At 42.5% G+C, this 19,403-nt stretch overlaps 1 protein-coding gene across 2 annotated transcripts; it reads right to left on the reverse strand.

Moving 5' to 3' along the window:
* Nucleotides 1-4,523: 4,523 nt before the first annotated feature.
* On the reverse strand, nucleotides 4,524-12,780 carry RASD2 (RASD family member 2). 2 transcript variants are annotated; one of them, XM_015629336.3, is made up of 3 exons: nucleotides 11,991-12,780; nucleotides 8,286-8,586; nucleotides 4,524-6,840 (listed from the first exon to the last, which is right to left on the reverse strand). In XM_015629336.3, exons 2-3 carry the CDS (start codon nucleotides 8,554-8,556, stop codon nucleotides 6,311-6,313), a joined length of 801 nt encoding a protein of 266 aa, XP_015484822.1. In that variant the 5' UTR covers nucleotides 8,557-8,586; nucleotides 11,991-12,780; the 3' UTR covers nucleotides 4,524-6,310. The 2 variants fall into 2 exon arrangements, with proteins under 2 accessions (XP_015484822.1, XP_015484821.1); XM_015629335.3 differs by having other exon boundaries at nucleotides 8,286-8,565; nucleotides 11,991-12,771.
* Nucleotides 12,781-19,403: the final 6,623 nt, after the last annotated feature.

Here is a 19,403-nt window from a genome sequence, read left to right on the forward strand (position 1 = left end):
AAGGGTTTTTTGTTTTGCTTCTTTTTAACCTCAAAATATGGACTCAAGACATATTTTTAAGAAAAAGTGTAAAATATTTGATGTTTTTATGTGTGAATTAGTGTTCTATACTAACTACTGAGAGCCAAATACTTGTGAGAGGACTCTCTTGAATAAATATGGTCCATCTGAAACACCTCTAGGTCAGAGTAACGTGATCACACATACCCAAGTTGGATTTTCTTTCCTTTACGTTATTTTACTTTGCTACATGATGTCCTGAAGCACAGTGATCTCATTTGTCCTTGTTTTCATGTTTAATCTGAACTGATAATCTTAGTTAACCACCCCAGTTAAAGCACAGGACCCATTGGCATTAATCAGTCATCAAATACTTCTGAACAGTAAACAAATGCACAAAAAGCTGTTCATGGACTATTTGCCAAAGGAGCTGTTTGCTCCAAGCAGTCCAGGGACCTTTGTGGAAATGCTCTGAAAAGCAGGATCTGATGTAAGAAGTCTTGTCTCTATTGTTAGTGGTTTGCTGGGAGGGAACCAGTGAACTACCAACCCTCCACTTGTGAGACTGGGAGTCTGCAGTGAGGACAGTCTGAGGAAATTTCTTTGGAGCAGACTTGGGTTCAGGGTCCACCACAGGAACAAGTGTGTGGCATCAAGATAAACTGCTAGCTGAGTCAGCCTTGCCCACTGCCAACACCAGCTCACCTCTGATGGCCATATAGGTTTCAGGTTTTCTCCCAGTGTTTTAATGGGACTTTCCTGACATCTCTTAGAAAATTGTCCAGTAGATTCCACTGCCCTAAAATCTCCTCTGCTGTCTTGCCTACATTTTCCTGCTTAATACTCCTGTTCCCACTGAACTATCCCCCTGCCCAACTCTAAAAAAAGACATGTCTCAGTTGTCCTCTCCACCTCCCAAACATATCAAGGGGTTTTCAGACTGGCTCTCTCAGAGTTTGTTTGCCTGCATAGCACAGAATTATCCCTCTTAGAGTTTTCTTAAGACTTACTCAAGTCAATCCCCTTAGGCTCATAAAATGTTTTTCTTGCTAGTTCTTGGTCTCCTTCCAAGCTGTCAAGAACTTTCTAGGAACATGATGCCTGGGACTTAGTGTGGTTCTGCTCACTGTGGATGACCAATGATGGTAGAGGTAAGGAAAGGTCTTTGGCTGATGTTGTTATGATGCAAAAGGAAATGTTTCTCTGGGAAATCTCAGGCTCAGACTGAGCCTGACAGGCACAGGGGAGAGTGGAGATGGTCAAGGCTCACAGTTAAGGTCTAACCAAACCTGAGTGCAGCAGCTGGTTCATAGCACTTTGCCATGTGTATTCCCTGCCTCAGGCACCATTCCAGGAGCAATGCCCCAGTTTACAATCACGTCATGGAAATGGAAATCATGCAAAAAGACATTTTTATCTGTGGTAAATATCCATCCCACAGCTTTACAAGACATATAGTCTGCAAAGGAGATCTGGCTGGTGGTCTTGGTTTCTCTACATAACAGAAACTGAAGGGAGGAAAATTTCCCATGAGGACTCAGAAGTGAAAGATCTGAGCTGGGCAGAGCCACTGCTACTCATCTCCCCCCTGCAAATTCCCTGCTCTTTCTGAGTGCAGAGAAAAGGCTGTTGCTATAGAAACCAGTGGGGAAAATGTACATTATATCATGTTTTATATACTTTTTCCGGGAGATCCTTTAATCTGAGCCTGGCACCGTGTAATTTTACAGAAACAATAATGCTAATAAAGCCCCTGAATGTAACAGTGATTTCAAATCAAATCAAATAATCATCAGTTACTTCAAAAACACCTTTTCTTGTAACCTTCTACCCTAGCCAAGACACTAGGACAGGGCTAGCAAAGCAGCCCATAATAAGGTGGATGACAGGAGAGTAAATCTAAGGCAGAAAAAGGTGTAATGAGAGATAGGAGGTGGGTTCTACACAGCAGTAGCATTTGAGGAAGGACAAAAAGGCTAAATAAAATATCTTGGTTTTGAGTTCTATGTAGAGAAGTATGAAATAAAGATGAAAGGTACATTTTATAGTTTGCATTCAAACCTATCTTTTCAATTATTTACCCGGACAACCTCCTGTTGCCACCCTATCTTTGTGAGCCCCCTTTTGAAGCTCTCCTCTGCTGCCCTTTAGAAATTTATCCCACCATTTCCTACTTGCCTTTGTAAAAGGCCTTTGACCTCTCAGACAATCAGACATATTGGACCCCAGTGTCACAGGGAGGCGATGCCCTTTGTGAGGCTGCTCCATGAAAGCCTCCCTCTAGCATCAGGCTGGCCTGGTGGCAGCAGCTCTCCTGGGGATCCTTCAGAACAGAAGCCTAATTTAATCCTTGGGATGTCAAAACAGGCCTTCATTCTGTCCTGTCCACCCTCGGTTTGCTTTTTACTTAACTCACTATGATCACTATTTCCTTCCTGATTTGTACTGACCCTGTGACTTGATTAGATTTTTGCCAATATTTATAGTAGCTCCTATGTGTTGATTGGTAATTTCTTCAAGACAAGGACTGCCTTGCTGTGCTGAGCAATACGAAAAATAAATCTCAGTCTTGTCTTGTTCCAGGGCTGTGATTGATCCTCAGCTGGGTCCCTGCTTGCTGTCCTGAAAGTAAATACACAAAAACTGTAGGTGAGGCTTTGCATCACTAGTTGTTTATGTACTGCAATGTAGGATGAGGTAGCTGTAGGAATAAAGCAACTTAATTGCACCAGGTAAGACCAAGTAAGGCTACTTTTAGCATCTCTTCAGACAGAGTCCTTCCTCCAGACCTTCCTCCCTCCAGGACCTGCCCTTAGTCCTGTGCATTTTCATGACTTCTTGGGATGCAGGTAAGTTCCATGCTGGTTTCTTGAATCTCAAAGGGAAGAAGAAGAAAAAAAAAAGGTGGTTTCTCTTTTTTCTCTTGCCAGTGCCTCTGAGACCTGGCTGTAGGTCCCTTCTTTGGTCCTTTCAGGGTCTCACAGTTTCTGAACATACATAATAAGAGTTTCCCATAAAGCTCTTCCCTTTTCTGTTCTATGGCCAGATGCATTCAGTGGTTAGCAGGGAAGAAACAATTTCCCTTTCCTCCTCCTGCTTTTCCTTATGTCCCCTATGCAGGAAGGTAGCCTTGCTCTCTGTTTCCCAGTCCCAGACCTTTCCACAGAACATAATGGCTGCTAACTGTGAATAAACAACTGATACACATACTGTCTGGCTTAGGGGCTCTAAGCACTTTTAGAGACCAAATAATATGTAGATATTAATAGAATGGCTGTAATGATACGAAAAAAGGAGAAAAAAAAAAGTCCTCAGGAGCATGAAAATCTAACTTCAAAAGCAATTACCATCAGTAACAAAATGTAGTGAAGAGACTAGGATTACTTTAATAAGATTACCTGCTTATTGCCATTTGTTTTTGTGAGCAACTGTAATGCTACTTCACCTTCATTCCCAGCCAGTTTCTAAGATGCTTCTCACCTTGAGCACTGGCTGGCCAAGCTGGATTGCGCAGCTGGGGCTCACTGCCATTCCTGTGGTGTCCAGCATATGTGTGAGCATCTGCTCTTTGATCTTCAGCCTCCCTACACTTGTGCCTCTGTTGTCACTGAAATTTTCCTTTTCCATGCTGGGTGGCTTTGTGTCCATGGTGGAAGAGGCAGGAAGAGGAGAACATGAAAGAGCATGAAAATCTGGTGTCTTTGTGGAGATGGAAAGAGTGTGTTTGTGGAGATCTGGATAAGTAGGGAAAATAATGGTAAGGTCAATGTGGTAAGACAAAGACATTTGAAGACTTTAAAAATTCAGCTTTATCCTGCAGGCCAGGGAGAGCAGATGCAGAGTCAGTAAGGCCATAATTTATAGTGCAAGGAGTTCTCATTTAGTATCCCAGGGTCCCTTAGCCCAACCAATATCCATTACTTATGCCTTTCTCACTCCATCTTCAAACCCCCTCCAAAACCTTGTGTCACACGAGTCCAGAGCCTGATCGTACGCATACATATATATGTATCATAGTCACCCACTTGGGTGGTGAGTCTGTGGAGTGGTGAGGATGTGCTCAGAGGGACCAGAACTCACAGAATTGGGAGGTACAGATGGTGACCTGGAGAGATTGTGGACATAAACAGTGATGTCTCTGCAGAGACCACGTTAAATTGCACCAGGGATCAACACGTCAGCTCTGTGCAAGAAGGAGAGAGTTGTTCTCTCATTTTGGAGGCAGCATAGGGAAAAGTAACTGTCTGCTCTGCAGATATCTGTATATATAAGTTTGTGGTCAAAAATATGATTGAAAAATAGATATGGATATAGACATAGTTCTGTTCCAAACACGCATATGTGTAGCCCCTGGTGTCTGGAGGACATAAAAGGCTCTTCCAGAACTTACAGGAGATCTCATCAGGACTCAACCCAGAACTCACTTACCTAGATATATCTGTACAACATAAATACAGAGCCTTCCTCATTATTCTTGGAGAAATTAAAACTAAAAAAAAACCAAAACCAAACCAGGACACAGCTAATAAATAAATCAGGTTTAATCATAAACCATGTACATATTTATAGATAGGGAGGGAGACATGGTCAGAAAGGTGCTGCCCTGGCAACAGGAATAAAAGAACAGTGTATTTTAACAATACAGTACCAATGAAGGGTGGAGTTGATAAATGAATATGGGATTTTGAATCCCAGAGGCTAATTTTTACAGACAATCATCATTCTTGGTTTCCTGTCAAATTATAGCACAAACTAGCTCACAGCTCTGCCTAGGACACAACAAGGCAGATGTAGCCAAACACAGAACTTGAGGGTGAGGGAAGGACAATATATCCAAAGGTCTTTCTGAGGTATATATAACATATATATTCTACTGTTGTTTACTGTCTTGGGGCCATGCTTTGTCCACAGATATGTGTGCACACAGCTCATTCCAGTCAGCAAGAGTGGCAAGCTCACATTTGAGAGAATATATTGGACTCTGAGGGCGCACAGGAGCTCATCAAACAACAGAGCTAGAAGCAGCACAGGGAGAGAGGTGAAGATAAGGATGCCTGTACTGGGCTGAGAAAGGAAAGAAGTGAATGGACAGCCCCAGATTTATCTGACCAGTCAGTTCAATCCTGTTTGAACAGCCAGGACAAAGGTTCTGTTCTGAAGGACTTCCGCAGTGCAAATGTTTCCATCAAGACAACCTTTACTGGACAGTGAGGGAAACTATGAACAAAATTACTAGAAGCATGTCAGCAGAAGAAATATAAAGGAGCTGGCCCTATAACCATTCAGTTATTATATTTGAAAAATAATCCAATCCTGGCTCTGAAGTGGTCTCATTCTACATGTAAGTGTGGTCACTCACAGCTGATACAGGCAGAGGAAAGAATTATTAGTCCAGCAAGGCAAGGAGTGGCATTTGTATTATGATACCCAGAACTGGTGTGGCTGCTTTGAGAAACAACATCACACCAGGCTTGCAAAGCAGCCAAATGCATTGGCTTTTTGCAGAATAATTTCACTTTCAATCAATGCACATCTTAGAAAGTGTTACAGAGGAAAACCACCTCTCACTGGTAGAAAGCAGACACTGTTTAATATCAAATGCACTTGCCATCTGATTTTGCTAAAAACCCACCCCCAAATAATAAAAAAACCCAACAAATTCCAAATAAAATCTATAATACAAACCAACATTCATGTCAATGTCAAATGGTAACTGTCCCAACAAACATAAAATCAATTCTTAATGCAGGTGCCCTCAGAAGTGAGTGAAAGTCATGCATCCACATATAGAGTCCACTCCCAGTCTGGGAATGCTCAGTTAAGACTGCTGCCCTTTGAAATGCAAGTCCCAGTTTTTAAAAGGAGAGCTCCACACATGCTTGCACACGTGCACATGGGCACACAGAGATATACATACACACACATAACCTCCTCTCTCTTAGCAAGAGCTGCATGCTGGGTGACTGTCAATGCCTTCTGTGCGTTTTTGATCAATTTTCTTTGTAATGGTAAGTTTGAAATGTCTTTACTTCTCAGGACTGTATTTTTCAAACAAAAAGGGGAATGAAGAGGAGCTACATTACAAAGACAAAAGAATGCAAATGTATCTCAGGTGTATGATCATTCCAAGTCATCTTCAAGGCTGATGTTATTTACATTTGTGACTCAGCAGAATCCACAGGAAGTTTTCCTTTCTCCATGTTGGGTTTGCTTGATAAACCCCACTAGCCCGTTCTTTGCTTCCACAGACCATTTTTTCTTTAAGGCACTGTGTGTGGATGTTTTCTTCAGACAGAAGCGCAAGCCTCCTTCACTGGACTGTGCATTTCTCTCTCTCTCTGGACTGACCTTCCCTGAGAACTTTTGATTTGATATACTTCAGGTCACTGTTGACACTTGGCCGGCGAGCGAAGGGAGAGATCATGCCGTAGGCGTCCATGTCTTTGACTCGCCGCATCCGAAAGGATTTCTGTTGGAAAGTGTCACCATACTGGATGGAGATTTTCCTGTGCAGGGAAGGGCTCATCTCATGAGGTAGCTTGGCCATGCTGAAGAGGACATAAAACATCTCATCCACATTGGTGTTCTTCTTGGCTGACACTTCAAAGTAAGCACAGTTTTCATCACTGGAGACAAGATTCTCACCTTCATCAGTGCGTACCTTGCGGAAAATTTCACTGTGGTCATTTTTGTTGCCACAGATCACCATGGGGAGGTCAGCTGATTCCTTGGTCTTGTTCTTCAGGCAGGATTTGACCTCAAGGATCTGTTTCTGGAGTCGCTTGACCTCATCAAAAGATTCTCTGTTGTCTAGGCTGAACACCAGGATGAAAACATCCCCTGCAATTAAAAAAAAAAAAGATACTGTAAAGGCTTGTTGGTCACACCAGTTTCAGAGGAGCAACTTTTAAAAACCAATTTTTTTATTTCCATCTCCTCCCCATATTTTTTTGCTTCGTCCTTTGGCACCTATTCACTCAGCTGTATTTTAGTTCTTCTGATTCAACTCCCCACATTTTTCTATAGTGCTGTGGAAAAGACTTTTGGCGATGATGTTACTCCAGTCATACCCAGTTGCATTCCTAGTTTGCACTGGGATGGAAAGTTATTGCCTGTTTTTATCTCTTTCATAAATATGTTTCTATCTCGGCTCTGCTGCATTGCTCTTCTTTTTACTTCCTTTCATTTGTATCTCTATGTAAAACACATCCTGTTCTGACACCAGAAAGAGTGGAGAGCTGGTAGACACTCAACCCCTTGATTACACAACACACAAAGCAACACCTGAACTGAAGGTTTACAGCTAATCAGTCCTGAACACCCAAGTCAGGAACAAGAGGTTTCTCTGCTTTGCTGTCATTGCATTTGCTCAAGAGAAGCAGACCGTGAAAAAAACCCTTATATATAAATGACACACATTCCCTGGCATCTCCTTTTGACATTTCCCAACTTACAATTCCTTTTGCAAGTAGAAAATAAGGCAAATCATCACCTGTTGAATGACATTCATGTGGCACATGCTAAGTGAGCTTTCAGGGACTAAAGCTCACATTTGCATCTTAGAAAATGGTCCTAGGATCTCAGTGAATATGGATTGTAGCCTTGTCAGATGTGAATGTCATGTTTCACTGCCCAGGTAGAAAAGTGGATAGTGAATCCAGAAAGAAGGTTTGCTGTGAACTGTGGCTGAATATACATCTACTGTCACTTTTATAATTATATATTTTAGCCCACAGCAGGAACGGCTTGACAGTGAGAAGATGCAAAATGATCTCACCATTTCCCCTTCTTTTATCTTTAAACACATTTGATTAGACGCAGACTAAGGAGAAAGGGTGTAAAGCTGTCCCTCTACTGGAATATTAAATCAAGGAAATCAGGCTGGAAATTTCAGGAATAAAAACATCCTTGGGACATTATTGGTTAGAATTCCCTTTTTGTGCATTTTATATTTATTTTTCACTGTGTGTGTCTTATAACAACATGCCTAGTTTTCCCTTTTCTGCTCTTTATACCCACAGAATTGCATTCAGCCATTTATTTGTGACCTCAATAAAAATATAAAGCAGGAGGGAAAGGTAAATGGATAAGGGAATATCTCAATTTCAGACCTTCACACCACTTACAGTGCTGTGGACACACCAGCCAGGAAATATCTCTCTATAGAAATGCATCTTGCAGCAAATCAAGCAGTCCCTTTAGCTATCTCCCAAAAACCAGTCATCTCCAGGCTACACTTTTCAAGCTAACATCTGTCCTTATGACCTTCCCCCTAACTTTCTCACCTGTTAGGATGGAAAGCCTCCTCATGGCAGGGAAAGGGTGATTCCCAGAGGTGTCCAGGATGTCCAGCTGATACATGTCTCCCCGTATGTTGTAGACCTTGCGATGAAAATCCTCGATGGTGGGAGTGTACTGATCCTCAAAGCGGCCATTGAGGAAGCGTGAGACAATGGAGCTTTTCCCCACCCTGGAGGCTCCCAGAACCACCATGCGGTATGAGTTCTTGGCCGGCACGTTCAGGTTGCAGTTTCCACCAGACATAGTCTTCATCATTGCTTGGTCCTGAAAGAGGAAATAGCAGAGCTGGAGGAAAGATCAGAAACCAAATGGAGGGTAAAATAAGGCAGATTGTCACCACAAGCTTGCCAAAGAGCATAGTCCTGCATAGCAGAGCAGAGTAATAAAGGTCCATACAGAATTTTTTTCACTGGAAATGCTTAAACTTTTTCAGTCTCATTTTTAGGGAGTGGGTTTTGTTTTATTGTTGTTGTTGTTCTTTCTTTTCTTTTAAAGTGATATAAAAATGAGAGCATTTACACTGAACGTAACATGCTTTTGAATTGTAATTTGCTGTTACATTTAAACATTAAGGGCTGAATTTATCAGCTGCGCTTCAACTGAGACACCAGGTTCCTTTCCACCATCTGTGTCACTTACAAATTACCAGATTTTTCACTAGAACTTGGTTCTCATTTAGATATATAAACACAGAGGTCACATTCCCCAATATATTACAGCCACTGCAGATGCCATTAGAACCTAGATCACTCCGTTTGGCTGCCTAAATAGGAGCTGCCCATAATACTAATTTTCTGAGATCAGCCAAAAGTCAGACAGAAACAAGAATCATGCTTAACATCAGCAAGCTAGACATCTCAGTAACTTTAAATAGCTGGTCCCATGCAATATTCATTGCTGATGCAGGAAGTGTGAGCCACAAAATAGCACTGGCTGGTGATAAATTCAAAGATCTGTGCCTCCAGTGACCTTTTAGAAACCAGATTTTAATTCTGCTGTTTGGACTGGTAGCGTGGGAACTCCCTATAAGCAAACTATCATTGTTGCAGCAGGATGGCTGTCAATGGGTGGAACTGCAGAAACACAGATTTTTTTAGGAAATCCAGTCTTTATACATACAGATGTTGTGGGTGCCACTGGCTTTACTAAGCACCAGTGCTACGTACAAGGAGGAGAGAAGATGAAAGACAGCCATCTTAAATAGTTATTAGACAAGATTTCCAACCCATGACATCTAAAATGAGTCTCGAGGCCCTGGAGACTGCATTTTGACATAGTGCTCAGATGCAGGAAACTTTGGTAGGAAAGAAAAAGTGCTGCTCAGACCTTTTTCATATACCTGTTCAAATGAACTGTGTGCTGAAAGAAAAATACAGTGTCTGTGTAGGGAAAGCTGACTGTTACAGAAAAGGAGGCACACTTTGGACAGAGTTTATTTTGGTTACTAGGTTCTTATTAAAGAATAATCAAGTTCCCATTGTGCCATTTATTTAACTTAGGTGTTGTTTATTTATATTGCAATGCAAGTACTTTATGTACGCTGACAGATCATTGCTGGGTCCAGATCTAGATTCCTATCTTCCCCTTGAGTGACTTTTAACTCCCAAGCTTTTATGTAGCTGACAATTATCGCAGGGAAGAGCTTAAAATACTTTACTTTGTTTAATGTGTGCTAAGCACCAAAGCAGCAGTGCCCATACAGTCACTGCTAAATAAAGAAGTCTCTGGAATTCTGATCCAGCATCATCACAAGCTCTGTGCTATAGCCCAAGGAAACAGCAAAACATGACTACTTATTGTTATTGCTATAATTTGCAGCACAACAACGGCATATTCAGACCTACCTAATGCACAAAAGAAAATGCAATGTTCTCCTCAGAGTAGCTTACATTCTGAATCACATTCAGAGGGTAGGACAGGCTAATATTAGAGCCAGATTAATGCCAGAGCACAACTTCGGATGGACACACACATGCAGAATTACAGTACTGTTGGGATTACTGTGGCAAAAATGACAGCAAGGAGCACAGCTGGTATTTGAACTGGACTGTGTGTTTTGTTTACCACAGGACCTATCTCCAATACTGCAGGAGTACCATATTCAGTCTCTGAAACACTGCCATGTACACTATCCCCCACAGCCAGTTCAGTACTGTTTTGCATCCACGGGTAGACAAAAAAATGCTTCCTTTCACCCTCTCAGGCTTATTTATTTGGCAGAGAAGAGCAGGGAAATAGATGAGTTGTAAAAACTACAAACTTTACTGCCTAGAACCAGCATCTAGAGGTGAGGCAGCTCTTCAGGCCATGAAGGACCAGTGTAGCTGCATGAGGGCAAGTGGCCCGTGTGGTTTACATCTGCTAGAGAACAGTTCTGTACAACTCAGTGCAAAAGCATCTGGGAGAGAGCACGGTTACACATTTTGAGCAAATGCCTTTTATGTCCTGTACAGAACATGTGTGCTGAGGGACCTGAACACTTTATACTGTCCTTGTTCCACCTGTCAAGGCGTTCAGTCAAGGCTTCTGTGCTTTCTTAATTGCATTTCATTTCACTCAAAGTCAAAATATGCTTTTCAGCATTTTGATTCGTGGAGTTGCTACTCATCACCTCTGCTGCGAACCTGACTCAGAGTGTGCCTTTGAACTGGGAGCTTACATTTGAGCCTTCTTATCCCCTCAGTCCAGTTTTTCTCTAGTTCAACACAGTCTGCCTTCATTCCTCCTCAGAAAAGGAATGAAACTTCAGCCTTGACACCCAGGAGAGGCAAGGGGGAGCACAGGGGCTCATACAGTGAAAAAGATTAAAGACAGAAGAAAGGAAACAGGGAGAGACCACATGTTCATGTACTAAGTAAAGCAAAATCAATCAGAAGAGAATGAGGAGACAAACAACCTCCAGCTGGCTTTAATCTACATATTTTCCTTCCAGTTTATTAAATACTTAAGCATAGATTAATTCCCAGTGGTACCTTCTGCTTTATGTACTGGCTTGATGCTAGGAAGTTTATATTAGTATTTTATATTGGTACAGTGAAGGGATTTCAAAATATTGAAATTTTGAAATACAGGCAATTAATGTTATCTCTAAATAACACTAAATAAAGGGAAAAACTCATTTGCTCAGAAAGAGCTGAAACCACAATCCAAAATCAACATTAAACCCCATTTCTCTTGACTCCCTGTGTTATTCTCTATCTGCTAACCACCACTTCTCTTTTTATCGGCAGGCATAGGAATGAATGACAATGAACCTGCTTTTGTATGCTCTGGAGAGCGCCTGTCTGAATGCCGGTGAGGTACTGCAAATTTGAGCCTGAGCACCAATAGGGAGATACCTAAGGAAGACATTCTTTATTCAACCTGCCCAGAGCTATTGCACCTTAGTTTTCCATCCTCACATCAGGGTGTATGCTCTCCCTACCACTCCCCATTCATGAACAGACTTCCGAACTACCTCCCTTGCACTCCTCTGTCTTCAGCTGCTGGTTGTGTCTCTGTTGCCACCACAGTTTTAATTACTGCACCCAGTTGAAAATGACATAGGCAGACACAAACCGTATCATGCATAACAGACCTGTCACTTCTTAATCACTACTAGTGTGCCTGTAATTTTCATGCACTCCAAAATCACTCCTGTGGGATGTTTGTTTCCTACTCTCGCCGCAAACTCCGTGCTGATTTCTTACCTTTCTTTCCTAGGAGTAGCAGTCCTGGGTCTCGGTGCAGTCTGATGAAGCTGATAATTTTAATCAGAGGTGGCTGCTGTTGTAAAAGGCTATTGTTCTGTGGATCCCACGTTGCTTGTTCTGGGCTCAGTTCTTCTCCAGTATTTGCCAAGAACTTAGCAGGATTGGGAAGGACTGCAGGACTCCAGAGGGCATTCCCCCATAGACGTATGTATTGGATCAGGCAACCGACATAAGCTAAAGAAGAATCTCAGAACCTGTGACAGGTTTTCCCCTTTGGGCAGATGAGCTCTTTCCTCAGGCTCAGTTCAAGAAAAGGAGAAACAGAGTCTCTCCTGCTCACACTGCTTTTTCTTGCAAGTTGTACTTTGTAGGCTCTTCTGTGGGGAAAGAATTTCAGGAGCAGCACCTACTTGTGCAGGGTAGTGGGTGCATCCAGCTGGCCCACCCTGCCTCTCTGCTGCCTCAGATCCTCTGCAGAAAGATCAGGGTAGGCATGGAAGTTGTCTGCGGTGACTCTATGCTTCCCCAGATCTTATCTGGCTCATCCCTCCCCACGAGCTTCTTTTCTTCTGGTCTGAGATTCGCTTTAAAATATTCTCTCTCTAGGATAGAAGGGGTTTTTCTTTATATTTGCCAGTTAAATCTTTTTCCTTCCCTCCCTGCCTTTCTCCCTCTCTCTCTCACAACTACTGGCAAATTGCAGATTTTCCTTCTGTAGGACTCACAGATAATTGGCTCAACTCCTCCCTTGAAGTCAGTGTCAGACACAGGGGAAGGAGGGGTGCTGAGGGGGTGGGATTTTATGCCTGTTGGAAAAATCTTTTCTTTTCTCCTCTAAACAGAAAGTTCATGTGCATTGCAGACTGCACATTCCCTATCTTTCCACCAGAGACCTGTATGTATGCATGTGTGGGGAACGAGTTAGTGTGTGTGTCTGAGAGACACAGACAATTCATCTACTTTGCAAATAAGCTGTTTCTAAAAGCTCTATACTTCCGTGCTGTTTTTTTCTGCCAGACAGCAGCAGATGGACTCATTCCCCAAGTAAGGGCTTTCTGTCCATAATTTCTGTAAATCTTTTGCTCTATGGGATGCTTTTCCTGTTTGCTCAATCTCAAGACATTTACATTAGAATGGCTGTTTGGTTTGATTCAGAAATAAGAATAACGTGTAACTGTTGTTCTTCCATTAATATTTAAGTAAATTAAAAACTAAACTAGGGATGAGTAATAGAAATGCTAAAAAAGGTCAAACGAACTGAAAGTGTGTGGAACTGAAACTCAGGAAAAAGAGAGAAACAAACTAAAAATAGGGAGAATTCAAGGCATTTGTTCAACCCCAAGTAAAACATTGTGTTTGCAGTTTATTTCATTGCTGATCTACTTGAATTTTTCTCCTTATTTATTCTCTGAATAGTTTTGATCTATGAGTTTATTTTAAAATATATCAAAAAGCTTGATTTTTAAAGATTTAAAATTAAATTCTCCAGCATTTCCCACTTTAAACTCCTAATTGGGGGTGGGGCAAGAAAGGAAAAAACCCACAGATTTTTCAAGATATTTTGACAGTAAGAAAATAGAAGGGAGGCACAGTCTTACAGTCTTCTAAATGCGAACATTTAGAGTTTCAGGTCTCCCACAGTTCTCCTTTTTTTTTTTTCTTTTTTAATTTAATTTTATTTTATTTTTATTTTTAATTTTTTGGGTTTTTTTGTTTCCTCTGAGAAATTTACTCATTGTTGAATGCAAAGAATCTTTAAACTACAGTGTATGTATCATCTCAAAGCCTCCTCCCCTCACCAATTTCTGCACCTTTTGAGGAATTTCCAAGATGCTTCACTTTCTCTCCTCTTTTTCCTCAGAGCACAGGGATGTTGCTGTTGCCACCCTTGGAATAAAGCCTCCCTGTTTTGCCCACAGTCCTGGTGCTGCACAGAACCTATCCACAGCCATCCACAGCAACCACTGAGATTCCATGGCTGTTGCAGGCACAGCTTGACACGCCTGTGAGTGTCTGTGCCCCCAGACCTCAAAGGATACAGCACAGGCTGTGGGATGAGTCCAGCTGGAACTGTGAGAGGAAGCAGCTCCCACTGAAGTCAGGGTCACGGTCATCCTAAGCAGGATGTGCATCTGGGGACTCACAGGCTAACACAAAGGCAAAACAACATTGATCATATTTGGGAAGCAGCAGATCCTGCAAACAACTTCAGATTTGGGAAGAAAGGGCAGGATGTGGCAGAGCACCACTGAAGAGCTGCAGCAGTACTGAGCTGATACTGAGTTATGAGCAGAACTGAACTCTTTTTGGACCACAGTACGAGGTCTCCTTTGTCGGCTCCTGAGCCTTTTGGCAAAAGGTGGGGGAGTACTTTCAAGGCTCAGACAAATTTTTGACATTAAATATGATGCTTCCCATTTCTAATTCATTAGTTCAGATCAAACCTGGACTGTTTCTGGTGTCTTGTCAGCTCTTGTGTAGCTTTGATCCAAAAAGAGTGACCAGCAACCTGGTATCATTGCCATAGGAACAGGAATGGCCACAAAACCCAGCAAAGCGAAATCCTGTAGTGCTACAGAAAATAAACTCCTCTTTCATCCCTATGGCTCACATGCCAAGTGTACCGAGTTCTCTACTAAGAGAGAAGTGTAGTCATAGTGGAGACCATCTCATCCGCCTGGAATTTCAGCCTACTCAAGCTCTTTTGTAAACCAAATGCAAAACTCTTGGCTAGCTGGCTTCACCCAGCCCAAACTCCTACTCAGCTATTCTCTGCAGCATTTCAAGTAACCAGTTAAGTTCCCCAAACGCTATTAAAATAAAATAACATTCTAAAGTTGATTTATTTAATCTCTTATTGAACACCTAGTAAAATAATACATTACTTTTGAAGTAATAACTTTTGAAAGATAATTGCTAGCTCTGAGGCTTCAGAGGCTGGAAAGACACTGTTGTAGCTTTTTGGGCTGGTGTTTTTTGTTTCATTTTTTCTGGTGTGCTACCAGTTAAGGAGTTGACAAAAAGCTGGGTTTCATGCTTTGCCTCAGGGCTCAGGAGACCAGAGGTCAAAAAATCCCTACCTTTTTAAAGACATCCCATGAGTGGCTCTGGTGGAGAAGTCACATTACATCTGCCCTCATCTGAGGAATCAGGATGGCAGCATCTCTTTGTTTTGAGGGTTATAAAGGGAATAAGTAAATCAGAGAGACAAAGTCTCTGCCAAAGCAAAAGGAGTTCCCAGTCTCAGCAGCTTCCTCTGATTAGTCAGAGACCATCAGCCTTTCTTAAAACTTACATATATTTATCAATTTAAAAGCCAGGGTAGTAATGTGTTATTCTCTAGAGGCATTTCTCCCTCCCACACCTCCAGTCTTTAAAGAAAACCTAAATGAGGTTTTTATCCAGCGAAGGCTGTTTAGGAGGATGACAGGCAGTGGCTACAGAGAACCACCACTGTTATGAAGGCTGTGTCTGCTTTGCTGAGTAACAGGCTGGAGGGATGGGATGCCATCCAGAGGAACCTTGACAGAGTTGAGAGGTGAGCCCATGTGAACCTCATGAAGTTCAGTAAGGCCAAGTGCATGGTCTTACACATGAGGTGGTCCCAAGAAGAAATACAGGCAGGGCAGGGAATGAATTGAGAGCAGCCCTGGGGAGAAGGACTTGGAGGCGTTGGTGGATGAGAAGCTTGACATGACTCATCAATGTGCACTCACAGCTCTGTATCGTGGGCTGTGTCAAAAGAAATGTGGCCAGTAGGTCAAGGGAAGGAATTCTGTCCCTCTACTCAACTCTCATGAGACTCCACCTAGATCGCTGCATTCAGCTCTGTACATACCAGGATCATGGACCTGTTGGAGTGGGCCTAGAGGGCCACAAAGATGATAAGAGGGATGGAGCACCTCTTCTATGAAGTCAGCCTGAGAGACTGTCTCTCCTTTCCTGGAAAGGAGAAGGGATTCCTTATAGCACCTTCTAGTGCCTAAGCAGAGTCTACAAGAAAGGAGAAAGGATAGGACAACTGGTAATGATTTCAAACTGGAAAAGGAGAAATTTGTATTAGATTTAAGGAAAACAATAGTTACTATGAGAGTAGTAAGGCACTGGAGCAGGTTTTCCAAAGAAGTTGTGGATGCCCCATCTCTGGAAATGTTCAAGGCCAGGTTGGCTGGAACTTTGAGTAACATGGTCTAGTGGAAGGAGTCCTGGCAGGGGGGTTGGAACTAGGTAACCTTTAAGGTACCTTCCAAGCTAAATTGTTCTGTGATTCTATGGTTTGTTGATGTCCATTAGCACACACAGCTGTTGTTTCTGATGCCGGCATGCAGGTCCTGCCAGCTCCTCTGTGGGGCTGCCTCAGCTGTGGAAGGTGCCACAAATTGTGCAGTTGTGACTGGTAGACAAGGCACCTGTATGGCTTTTGGCCCTGCCTAGACTGTGGGTGAGCAGAGAGGGAGGACTACAGAGGGCAAGTCAAGGGAAGCAAAAGAATGTGGCAGAAAGAGGCTGGGTAGAAAGACATACAGAGGAGTGGGGAGAGAGAAGAGGAAATTAGAGCTGATGTGTGACCACTAGCCACCTGGTTTCAAATGGTGAAGACCTAAACGAAGTGACTTACTATATGGGGAGGCACAGCTGCTCCTCAGGCCTCTCCAAGGAGTTTCCTTCTCCAAAGAAGGGTGCAGCTCTCAAGCACCACACATGCTGACCACGCTGGCACCAGGATGCAGGGCAATGTAGGCTCATAAAGCCAAGTTTCACTGTCATGAGTAATTGAATACCTTCTGCAGCTTCAGGCACTGGCTGCAGCTGGAGACAGAGACTGATGTGCTGGGCTGATGCAGCAGGACCAATCTGTTTCTCTCCACCTTAAGGCAAGTGACAGAAGTGACAATCACATGCTATTCATCTCTGGTCAGAATTAGTTCAAGACAAAAGATGTTCCAAGCCTTTTGTCTCCTCTTCAAAAGCAAATGCAATGGAGATTAAATATTTAAACCAGTTTTTCTCTCTCTTTTCCCATTCCTTTTCACTCTCCTCATTATTCAGTAAAGCAGACTCATTTTTCCACCCCCTCACCTTCCCTCCCTCCCACATTCATCCCTCCTGCTTGGTGCTCCTCCCATCCAGCAGTGCTGAAAAGTTAGTGCTCAGGAGCCAGTAAACTGCAGGTACCAAGTCATATTCTGAACAGCAAATAGAGAAGCAGCTGATCTGTTACTGCCTCCGAATTATCTGTAGCTCCCCCCCAGCATTTAAACTCAGTGAAGGGCTCTCCAGGGGTATTACAGTGACTGGGAAAATAACTAATGATCGTTAGTTATGAGTGAGAAGAATAATACTTGAAAGAATGTAGCTGTGGAAGGCATACAATTTAGAAAGTGGTGGTTTGACTTCTATTCTTGGTCATGTCACAAAATTTGTGCATGGATGTAATTTCTCAGTGTCCTACAGTGTAAAATGTATTAATAGCATTTACTGAGATCCCTGCAAAATGGAAAAACATTGCTGTGAAAATTGAATTCAAGTCTCCTTTTTTTTGCTGCATCTGTGAATCAGGTTTTTTTTACATTTTAATTAAGTATTCTTGATAAAAGATTGTATTTCTAGTCCCCCTCCTTTCCATTTGCCACTGGCACAGCATGCCCAGATTTCCTTACAGACATGTGCATCCTTAAATTTTTATTTCACTCTTGAACTTTTTAAAACTCTCCCCATTTTGAAAAAACTGCTCAAAAGCAAAATTAAAACTTAATTTCCCTCCCCTTATTTGGAAAAGCTTCAGGCTAGAACATGGGGGAAAAAACCAGCAAAAGTGTACAAATGATTTCCTTGCCCTCGGTATTCACTGAGTTCAACAAGTAGGGTTTTTCAACAAGTAGGCATTCAACAAATAGGGTTGTTTATAGTCTTTCAGGCTCTGATGGAGTAAAAGCAAACCCCAACACATCCTTCTGTTTAGCTTATGATCCTGCTGGACAAGTCAAGCACTCACCTGACGGTGTCTACAGAGTGCTTCAGGAAGGAGTGGCTGTAGGTAGACTTCACAATTTCCAGTTTCCGTTTAGTATCCCATTTCCCTAGCTGCTCCCAGGCTGTGTCCACACAGATAACTGCACACCTGTGAAGGAGACAACAAATCTCTCCTGCTGAATGATGCTGGAAGGAAGGGGTTCATTCAAAAAGCCCACAAAAGCTCTCCCCTGACTGACACCTTCCAAAAGACAGAGAAGAAAACAGTGTATTTTGGGCTATTTCTACAGCTGTGTTCCCACTGATGTTGCTTGTATCCCAAAGATATGTAATTACTTGTCCTCTTTTACCATCCATTCTGACTCCCTACCGGGGCTAATGATCATCTCTTAAACATTTTTACCTGCAATGGGAACATGGACAACTAAGGAGAGCAGAGGGGAAGGAAGACTTGTGAGAAGATGATGAGGACTGGGGATGAGAGCCCTGTAAGACTTCACAGAAAAGTAGCCAACCAAAAGCACAATTAAGCCTCATTAGATGCAGCTAAAACCAAAGACAAAACAAATGGGACAAGAAGAGGTGCATGAAAAAGGCATGAAAGAGAGACTGACAAGTCCTAGCCCTCTGCATCCCATGTGGTGCTGCCTGTGACCAGCTCCTCTATTGGGGTCTCCATTAAGAAGTGGCAATTGCAAATCTGGGTCTGGCCACTATATTTGGTATCGGCTGGTTCCATATAAACATATAAAGAAGAGCAAGAAGCTCTTCTTGCCTAGTGAGCTGTCCAGGACAGAAAATTGTTTCTCTAAGGATCTGGTTCTTCACATTGCTTCATACTCCACCAACAATTTCAATCTATGCCTGTGCCTCCAGAGAACAGAGTTAACTCACCTGTGAAACCTCTCAGTCTTTACAGGTACGTCCTTCTAGCACAGCTCTTCTGACATCCCTGTCTTTTTATGCCTGGCTGTTAAGCTTCTCTAAATCCTGTGCTTCTCCCTGAAGCCATATGGGTGGACTCCATGATGACAAGCTGATCTCTCAGAAAATTCCCTTAGTTGCCTTCCTGGAGCTGGAGCACTAAAGCTGTCTAATATTAAGTGATCTTCTTGGGTGACCATCCTGGAGCTCCATGGTGGGTCTGGCTCTACATCTGCATGATTCTGCATAGGTTTTATTTGAGACTTGGTTTCACTGCAGTTATTAACAAGAACATGTGAATTAGAGCTCTGTGTCTTCACACAGGGTTAATTGTTTTGGTGCCCTCCTCTATCTAAAGGATCAGTTCCATGTTAAAACCTGGGCATTTACAGTTCCTTTATTAAGAAAATAAGAATGTGTCAGGGATTGAAAGATGCCTCATCCCTTTGATTTGAGAGATATTATACGCCTTTATTTTTCATGAAAGGAAACCAGTGAATGGGAATATCACTC

This window comes from Parus major, chromosome 1A, assembly GCF_001522545.3.
Source record: "Parus major isolate Abel chromosome 1A, Parus_major1.1, whole genome shotgun sequence".
Taxonomy (NCBI): Eukaryota; Metazoa; Chordata; class Aves; order Passeriformes; family Paridae; genus Parus; species Parus major.